Source organism: Crocuta crocuta, unplaced genomic scaffold (assembly GCF_008692635.1).
Source record: "Crocuta crocuta isolate KB4526 unplaced genomic scaffold, BGI_CrCroc_1.0 scaffold31, whole genome shotgun sequence".
Lineage (NCBI taxonomy): Eukaryota > Metazoa > Chordata > Mammalia > Carnivora > Hyaenidae > Crocuta > Crocuta crocuta.
The window spans coordinates 3795308-3805557 of record NW_027528362.1 but is presented as its reverse complement, the minus strand read 5'-3'; the positions used below and the strand labels follow the sequence as shown (position 1 = coordinate 3805557).

General features: G+C 41.1%; 1 protein-coding gene across 1 annotated transcript in view; it reads right to left on the bottom strand.

Annotated features, from left to right (window-relative positions):
* The window catches only part of CLYBL (citramalyl-CoA lyase), a 110923-nt gene extending 101804 nt beyond the window's left edge, over positions 1-9119 (bottom strand). Inside the window, exons 1-3 of the mRNA XM_077753963.1 lie at positions 9073-9119; positions 8024-8194; positions 1865-2051 (exon numbers count right to left, since the gene is read on the bottom strand). Of these exons, the coding sequence (XP_077610089.1) occupies positions 1865-2051; positions 8024-8194; positions 9073-9119 (405 nt within the window). The remainder of the gene's footprint in view (positions 1-1864; positions 2052-8023; positions 8195-9072) is intronic.
* Between the last annotated feature and the right edge of the window lie 1131 nt (positions 9120-10250).

Genomic DNA, 10250 nt, shown 5'->3' with positions numbered 1-10250 from the left:
CAAGCACTAGCCTGGTTTGCCAGAGCGTTCTGTGGTAAGAAAGAGAAATTCAATTGACTTCCAAGCTCAACATGCATAAAACCGTGTGTCTAGCAATTAATGGAAAGTTTAACTGCATTAAGAGAACTGGAGCGTCCTGGTGAAGACACTGTCTGGATATAGACACAAAGATGGCAGGCATGGCTCACGCATCATGAATTCTTCCCTCTCCTTCCCTTAGTTTCCTCCTAAGAAGTGGCTCTGGGTACAAGGATGATATGAGAACACGAGTGGACAGTAACGAAATATGAGGCAAGAATGGACAATATTTCAAACTTATCTGGGTGGAAGGAAACATCCTCTGGTGGATATGGGAAGAGAGTCTCGAGATTTGTGAAGAAATATAATTAGAAGTTTATCAGGGCACCTAATGGCTCACTGTGCTACATGCTAAAATAAATTCCCCTCTAATCATGATTACTACAGGACTTATCTAATCTATTTCCTATAGGAAATCAAGCTACTCCCAGGCATTTTATCAAACTTCTTCCTCATAATAATCCCTGTCCCTGACAAAAGAAGATTTTGTCATCCCACAGTATAGATAAGAAATGGAGGCAAAGAAGTAAAGTGAATTGCCCTGGGTCACATAGAACTGAAATTACAATTTAGTATCTAATCTTAGAGTGCACTACATGAGTTTTGGAAGGGAGCATACTGGAAGCACATTATATCCTTCAAGAAAAGGCCTATTTACCTTAATCTCTGCTAGAAAGAAGATTAATTGTATTTTCCTTGGGGCATGCCAAAGATGTTGAGGACACGCTTTAGATTCCACATGCTCATTCTAATCCTTTTCCAAATACTTGGAAAGTCCTGTTTTGACCATTAGGAAGATGCTAGAAATTCTTTTTTTTTTTTTTTAATTAAGGCAAATATTTGCTAGAGTCTCCAAGAAGAGCAATTAATCAAGAAAATTGTACAGTATGGCCATGCTATTTCAGATCACTTAAGACAAGAAAGTATCCAGATAGGCATGAATCCAGATGGTCAGCTCCCTCTGTCCCCGAGCCCCACAATCTATTCCCAGACAGCCTCACTGTCTAGGGACTAGACAAAGGTCAAGTAAAAACATGTTTTTAACTTAAAAAGTTCCATGCTAACATAAATTATTGTTATAATGATTTACACCTAATTATTTCACCTAATTACTAAAGAAATCCACGTTCACTATATAAACCTGGAAGATAAAGTTCAGCAAACCAAATGACACAAAAAGTACCCACTCTGCCACTATCCAGTAAGAACATTTTGCACCTGTTTACAACTGGATATATTTTAAGGCTCAGTTCTGTGGTCAGGCCATGAGGAAATAAGCCCAAAGCCGCAACCCTAAGGTTCTGTGTGTTGCTTCCCTTAAATTAAGTACGGAAAATGGTGACTTATTCATAGAAGGCTATCTTTTATTTTCTTGGTAGTTGTCTCAGAAGAGATAAGGCCATTACTCAATATTCAAAAGGCATGAATTCCTAATTATATCTTACTGCTCTGAAAAATTTACAGCCCAATTCTCAGATTACAGTATTTACCCAAACTGGTAAATATCATAGCCACAATGGATTCAGTGTCTATCTCTTCATCAATACATACACATAGTCACATATACTGATGGTCATGCTTTTAAATATATTTTAGTTGGGTTCTTCCTTTGTCTTGGAGAAAAGAGACACACACATTCAGAATCCGTATGAAGGACTGGTCAAGAATACATTAGTATATAGCAAGAGGTGAGTAGAATCTTTCCAACTAGTGAGCAATGCTACCGAGATGCACCAAATTGCAATCTACTGCTTTTTCTCATCTTAAGGAAAAATGATGCTATTACCTTTTTGTTCATAGCAACACCATCCTCACAGTCGAGCACTGCACAATCTACATTCAAAGAGGGAATCTTCTTTATTTTCTTTTCATCATTTCCAGGTACATAGAGCACTGCCCTCCGGGGAATGTACTTGTGATTGGAGGAGGAACTATATCCAAGCCTGGGCAAATCAGCTGCCAGAGATGGTTTCCTGCAGGAGACATAATTGGGGTTAGTCTAAAACAGGATCAATTTATGAATTTTTGCAAAACCTTATTTTAATGCAAAATTAAAACAGAAAGAGGATAATCTATTTTAATTTCAGCAGATCACAATCACACAAAACAACTAGGAGAACAGAAATAACCAAGAAACAAAATGTGATTTTGGCTGAAGTTTAAAAAATATACAGCACTGTTTATTGAGACGATCTTCAGAGAAAAGAATGAGTGTGTACCTATTTCATCTTGGAAAAACACTTCCAGTATTAGTATATTATCTAGACAGTATCCAAGGACAAAAAGAAATTTATATCCAGAAGGTCTCAAATAGCATTACTATCTTCAATTATATGAAAGTAAAAACAGAAAATAAACAATCTACATAAGCATTAGTGTATGGCCCTTTCCCTGCCAATGAGTGTAAAGTAGGCAAATGAGTGATTCAAGTTCAATTTTAACAACAGACAAGGATGGTTGGCCACTTCCTGAGTGAGCAGAATGGATAACAAATGAGAAAAGATCATTACTAGCTCTAGAATGGTAGACAACTTCATTACTGAAAACTTCAGGTTCTTCATCTATAAAAACGATACTAATTTTGCAGACTACTAACAGGCTTCAGTGAAAGGAAAACAAGCACATGAAGTGCTTAGTGAGAGCCTGGCGGGTGTGGTGGTGGGCACAGAGTAGGGATTGCTGTTGTTTTTAATGAAAAAACTAGGGATGGGTATCAGTAGCCCCTGCCTGCTTCTGACCTCTGCTCTCTTCTTCCATTCCCTACTGTACTCAGTTTAGTTTCCTGTGGAAATAAGAGTTGTTGGCCAGAAGCTTTTTTGGCTCACTGCAGCCCTCATCCCTAATCAGATCCATAATTAGGTGCTGCAAAAATTATGGTTTAGCCCATAATATATGGTAAAGGAAGGTGAAATCAGTTTTCACATTCAGGACCAGCTACATCATTTACCAGAGTAAAATGAAAATGTAGACTCTTGTCCAAAATTTATTAGGAATTTTAGATGGTGACAGAAGAACACCAAGCCAAGCACCTGACCCTTGCAAGCACAGAGCCATGTGTGACGGTGCAGGTCACACATGCATGAAGCCAGCCCTCCCCGTAACAGACAAGCTACGTTATGAAGCACGTAGTTAAGGTTAAAGCCACAGCAAGTCAGAAACGTCCTAATGTTTAACTCTGCCCTGAGTAAACTGCATCATCCTTTCCAAAAACATGTCAGCAGCACTTATCCTAAGTTAATGCCACCAAATATTCTGCAAAGTTGTAATATTCTGCCATGATTACTGTGCCTTGTGACAATGAATCACAAGAAAAATCATTCACTCCTAGGTGGCCTACTGACTCTATGTGTGGCCCCTCATTCTTTCTTGCAGCCAATCTTAATACGCTAGAAAACTTGAGTCTCAGGCTTATCTTTCCACAGCATAAGCACTGTACTATGTGAGGTATGGTGAGATACAGATGGATTTTAAAAGTGTACATGTCTTACAAGACACTTTATTTAATATAAAACATATAATGAACAAAAATATATTATGGCCAGTTAGCTGAAGAATAACTGAAATATCTGTCATCATTTTGCACTGACTGAAAATATCTACTTTATCTTTATTATTATTATTATTATTATTATTATTTATTTATTTTAGAGAGAGAAAGAGTGCAAGTGAGGGAGTATGGAAGAGGGGAGAAAGAGAATCATAAGCAGAGTCCAGGCTCAGTGCAGAGCCTGACATAGGGCTCAATTCCATGACCCTGGGATCATGACCTGAGTGGAAAGAGTCAGATGCTCAACCAACTGAGCCACCCAGGTGCCCCTGGTTTGTCTTTTTAAAAGGGAGAAAATAGGGGCGCCTGGGTGGCTCAGTCAGTTAAGCGTCTGAGTTCAGCTGAGGTCATGATCTCACAGTTCATGGGCCCGAGCCCCGCGTCGGGCTCTGTGCTGACAGCTAGCTCAGAGCCTGGAGCCTGTCTTCAGATTCTGTGTCTCCCTCTCTCTCTGAACCTCCCTTGCTCATGCTGTCTCTCTCTCTCTCAAAAATAAATAAAACATTTAAAAAAATTTTTAAGGGAGAAAATATAACTATGTAACAGCAACAATCACATTTTAATTATTCACACTGGAAACCAAAATTTGCAACATATTCATTTCCTTAAAATTGGTAAAAATACAATTAAAGGAGATGAGATTTTATTTGCCAGGAAATGCTTACAGAGGTGGGGGAGGCAAAGTTACTTTTCATCAGAATTTGTTGTAACCACATGTGTATAACCCAAAGAGAGGAGGAGAACAGCTCAAGTCGAAAGAACTTCAGTGGGTCCTTCCTATATCTTTCACTTCACCTGATAGAGTAAATGTCTGGACTTCTCTGTCCCACTGGCAACTGGCCTTCATTTCATGAAAACTGAGACTTCCTTCATAGGAAATAGCTTCTGACTGCCATTTTGGAACCAGCCACTGTGGTCTCCAAGCTACACTATTTGAATTTCAAGCCTGAGCTCCCAGACATAGCTCATGTCGTAAATCATACCACCGTCATATGCTAAGCACTCGAGCAAATCGTTCCTAGCATGTTTATATGAAGTTAATTTTATTTATTTTTAAATGTTTGTTTATATTTTACTTAGCAGTGCAATATTGGTTTCAGGAGGAGAATTCATTTAATCATCACTTACATACATTACCCAGTGCTCTTCACAGCAAGTGCCCTCCTTGGTACCCACCACCCATCTAGCCCATCTCCCTCCACCAACCCTCAGTTTTTTTCTCTATCATTAAGAGTCTCTTATGGTGTGTTTCCTTCCCTACTCTTTCTTCCCCCTACCTTTCTATATGTTCTTCTGTTTTGTTTCCTAAATTCCACACATGAGTGAAATCATATGGTATTTTTCTTTCTCTGACTTATTTCACTTAGCGTAACACACTCTAGCTCCACCCACATCCCTGCAAATGGCAAGATTTCATTCTTTTTGATGGCTGAATAATATTCCATTGCATGCCACACTGAAGTGTAATTTAAAACAGATGATTGCTTTAAAAAATCTCCTGGGGGCACTTGGGTGGCTCAGTTGGTTAAGCGTCCGACTTTGGCTCAGGTCATGATCTCATATTTTGTGGGTTCGAGCCTCACATTGGGCTCTGCACTGTCAAGTGCTTGGGATTCTCTCTCTCTCCCTCTCTCTATCCTTCCCCTGCTTGTACTCTCTCTCTCAAATAGAAATAAATAAACTTAAAAAAAAAGTCTCCTGCCCCTGTTAATGATGTTTTTGGTTTCTTGGATAGTCTACAATCATTAAAACACTGTTTTTCTCATACCTTCCCCTGCTCAAAAACTGTCCTCAAAAACAGCTCCTCACTACCTGTATGATTCAGTTCATTCTCAGCTGATATTCTTTTCCTTAATTTACAGCCTATTATTCCTACTCAGTAAGTAGCTACTCTAAGAAACTTAGATTATGACTGTCTCTACAACATGCTGCAGTCATTGTTTCCAGAATACCTTTGCTTCTGCTGTGCTACTAATGGAAAAGCCTTCCTTTTCAGCTTAAGCCTGCTTGGGATTTTCTCTCTCCCTCTCTCTCTGCCCCTACCCCACTCACTCTCTCTGTCTCACTCTCAAAAATAAATAAATAAACATAAACTCTCTTTAAACTCTTTAAAAAAAATTTTTTTTAATGTTTTTTATTTATTTCTAGGAGAGAGGAGAGAGAGAGAGAGAGAGAGAGAGAGAGACAGCGTGAGCAGGGGAGGGTCAGAGAGAGAGGGAGTCACAGACTCTGAAACAGGCTCCAGGCTCTGAGCTGGTAGTCAGCACAGAGCCCGACGCGGGGCTCGAACCCACGAACCACAAGATCATGACCTAAGCGAAAGTCGGACACTTAACCGACTAAGCGACCCAGGCGCCCCTTCTTTAAACTCTTACAGGATTTATCACTCATAACCAAACCAGAACCAGTAAAGGTCTGGTTCTGCTATCAAGGCAAAGTTAATCAAAGTGGCACGAGCTTTCTGGAAAGGCAATTGATGATACAAAAAAAAAAAAAAACCACTTTAAAAGTTTCCTACTTTTTGAGTCAGTAACCTCAAGTTTTTTGATAAAATTCCTTTTGGGAAGTGTTATAGGCTGAATGTTTGTGTCTACCCAATCGTATATTGAAATCTGAGCACCAGCGTATTTGGAGGTGGGGACTTTGGAAAGTGATTAAGTCTTGAGGGTTCTGCCCTCAGAAAAGAGGCCCGGGAGAGTTCCCTTCCCCCTGCGGCCACGTGAGGACATGGCAAAAAGACTGACATCTACAACCAACAACCAGAAAGTGAGTCCTCATCAGGCACCAAATCTATCAGAGCTTCGATCCTGGACTTCTCAGCCTCTAGAACTGTGAGAAATAAAGTCCTGTTGTTTTTATACATCATCCAGTCTATAGTATTCTGCTGTAGCTGCTGGGATGAACTAATAAACTATTTTAAGAAAATTTATCTTAAGACTATCTTAAGAAAATAACTAGAAATAAGACTAGATGTGTAAAATATTAAGAAATATTAAGAAATTGAAAACAACTTTCAGGTCCAAAAGTTGGATGAATTCTATAGTATGTACATTCAATGAAATATGCTGCTATTGTTAAGAAAAGATATTTAATGTTACAGTATCTAATTTTTAAATATTTATTTTTGATAAAGAGCATGAGCAGAGGAGGGGCAGAGAGAAAGGGGCACAGAGGATCTGAGGTGGGCTCCACACTGACAGTAGTGAGCCCGACGTGGGGCTCAAACCCAGGAATTGTGAGATCACGACCTGAGATGAAGTTGCATGCTCAATCTACTGAGCCACCTGGGCGCCCCAATTATTGTTATTTTTAAACAAAAAATATAACATTATATATGCAATAACATCTCAAATTTGTAAAAAATGCAGAGAAAAATATCTGAAAGGAAATACATCAAAATGTTATGAGGCATGCCTCTGAACTAAGGAATAGGGGATTAAGATTTTTCTGCTGCTGCACATTTTTTTCCTATTTTGCATATTTACTAGAAAGAGTATCACTCCCTTTAAAAAGATTCCTTTTATAACTGGCTTAAAACAAATCAATAAAAATTTCAAAAAGTCTCAAAAAAGTGTTAAGATGGGCTGTATGCAACTTGGGGACTAAATGCCATTTTTGACCCACAAAACTGGTCATTTTATATGATTCAACCCAATGCTGTGATTGGCATTCAGAAGACGGGATGAGAAGCAAGCTGCCACATCACTCCAAGTATTAATTTCCTCATCGGTGAGAAGCAACATATAAGCTACCTCATACGGGGGACAGCTCACCACAAGCAGTAAAGCCTCATGCGCTTACAGCCAGTATAAGTATCTGAAGCTTGTCACCCATGTATGATGCTGGCTGGCACAGCACTGCCCCAGGAGTCTTGTCTCCAGCACCCTCAACCAGACCTTGAGCTCTGTGAGGGAAGGGCAGGCCTAGGTCTTCTCCACACTGCTCAGCAAGGGCCTCACATATTACCTTATCATTTAAAGCAGCCGGCAATCCAGAGGTGGGAAGGTAGGACGGATCTGCAATCACACTGTCCTTATTCTTCTTGTGGAAGAGTCACGTTTTAGTGGTCATTTCAGGTAGGAGGTCATTTTTATTCCCTCTCGCCTTTGCCATCTGGAAACTTGAATCCAACCCACAGCCTGCTGCTGCTTCTCCATGTTTATCCCCTCCTTTCCATAAACACTGTTTTTACATCTGAGTTTAGGGCCTCATAAACCTATACCTGGATGGCTCTTATTGATCCTGCCTTCCACTGCATTCCTTCATTTGTTGGTCTGTTCATTTACTCAGTCATTCAGTAAACACTTGGACAGCACCCGCTGAGTGACTGGCACTGGGCCTTCACCAGCATACGTCAGGGTCCCTTTGTGTGAATATGAAAAAAGTGCTCCCTCATACCTTTCAGCAGGTGGAAGGGCCAAAAGATGCCTCCTGCTCCCGAGGCAGCGTGCTTCAGTGCGTGGAGACAGGCTGAACTCAGCCGGGGCGCGTGCCTCTCTGTAGGTGCCCCGATCAGGGCATACCCCACACAACTGTACGCAGTGGCCTTGACTCACATTGTGCCGAGCCCTGTGGGGAGGTGCCACAAAAGAGACAGGACATGCCCAGAAGGTCCAGGGAAGAGCACCCACAGGATGGCCTGCAAGCAGCTCAGGAAGGCTAAAGGCTATACATAATGAAGCTCCAGGGAAAAAGATCAAAGGCAGCAAAAACGTTTGGAATAATGAAAAGAAGAAAGGTGTAGAGGGAGTCTGGGCTTCAGGTTCTGCTGTGGACTCGGAGGTCCAAGAGGGGACCCTGGCCCTGGGAAGGTGGCGGAAGCCCATCTCGGCGTCCCCGAGCCTCCCTGCTTCCCGTTCTGCTGGTGTGTCCTCTCCTTCCCCATCTCCGGCTGTTTCAAAATCTGTTCCTACTTGAGTTGTGCCCAGTACTGACTACTGCGTCTGAATACAACTGCAGTAGGTGACAAGAGCTAACTTCTTTTATTTTATCTTACATATTTGGAGTTAGGGCCTCTTGATAGTCAACATGTAAATGTATTCAAACATTATGCAAAACAAGGGCTGAAAAAATCTGGTAGCCTTATGGTGGGTTCTCTCTACAGAAGGACCTTTTTTTGGATAATACATCCTTCGGCAGGTCCAGGGGTCCTTCTGGCTGAAAGGGGGCCTCCTGGCCTTGTTCTGGTTTTCTTTCCTCCTCCACCTGATATATTTTTATTAACCACTAATATAACTATAAAGGTATCCCTAATGCTGCAGGGGTTTTCCACCTGGGATTCAATATAACCATCACTCAGGGGCCTTTTAAAAATGATCAAGTTCTGGACCTCATGCAGTGTAATCAAATTCAATTCACTGATAATATGGCCAGCCTCTCTCAAATATTTGAGCTAAGTCCTTGCAACTTATATGAGTGTAACCAGACCAGCACTATTGGTCTCTTACCCGTCCTCATGTGAGAATTTCCCATCTCTCATGGTAATGACTACCATCACCACATGGGAACTTGTTAGAAATGTGGAATCTGGGCCCCACCCCAGTCCCACTGAATCGGAAGCTGCATATTAACAAATCTCTGAGGAAAGTTTATCACATGGAAGTTTGAGAACTACTGCTCTAGGCTGACTCAAACATGGGGGCACACTGAAATCATCTGGGGAAATTTCATGTATGCTGACATTAAAGCTCCAGCACAGAAAATCTGGCATCACTGGTTTGAGATAAAGCCTAGGCTCTTGGACTTCTAAAAGCTCCCTACATGATTCTGATGTGCAGTCTAGCTGGAGGACCAGCATCACTAGATGATTCCAACGTGTAGTCACTGCCCTAATACAGGAAGTTTTGCTCCCACAAAAATTTCTTGAGTCATGTCCTACCATTGTATACAAGTAGATGCTATGAAAATAGATAACTGAAAATGCATCAAACCAGAAAAAAATCTGTGTTTAAAGAAAAGCATTTCTAAAAAGAAAATTACCAAATTGCTAACAATATCTGAAATAACAGTAATAATCAACTAAGCCAATGTCCATTTTAAGATCTGCAATTTGGAATGTTAATTCTGAACCCAACTTGGTGGTTTCTTTCTGTAGCTAATGGCTAGTATAGAGGTCTCCACTGTGGCTGAACGTTATGATCACCTGGGGAACTTAGAAAAAGAAAAAAAATCCCAGTCCACATACCCTAACCCAATTAAATCAGAGCCTCACAGCAAGTCCCAGGCATAAGTGTTTCCTGAAAGCTTCCAAGGAGAGTCCAAATGCAGCCAAGAAAGGGAGCCTCTGCAGCAGGATTTGCAAGTACAACTAACGCATCTTACTGATCCTAGAAAGGACTGAACGTTGTTGGACTCCAACAGTTGCCAGAACTGAATCCTCCCATCTTTAGGCCACAGAGTTAAGTACTAACTGTGCAACTTCCCACTACCCAAGGGACTGGGGAATGATACTATTGAGAGGCGTGGTGCTTTTCATTGCTTGGAAACCATGATGTTCTACACCATCCCGCACCCACTGAATCAGTGGCCACCACTTGCAGGGGCTTGAAGGTGGTGGTGGTAGGTGAACACCCATGAAGTCCCTGCTGTACTTGGAGCTTCAAACTAGAGTCCAAGTGCAAAGTCC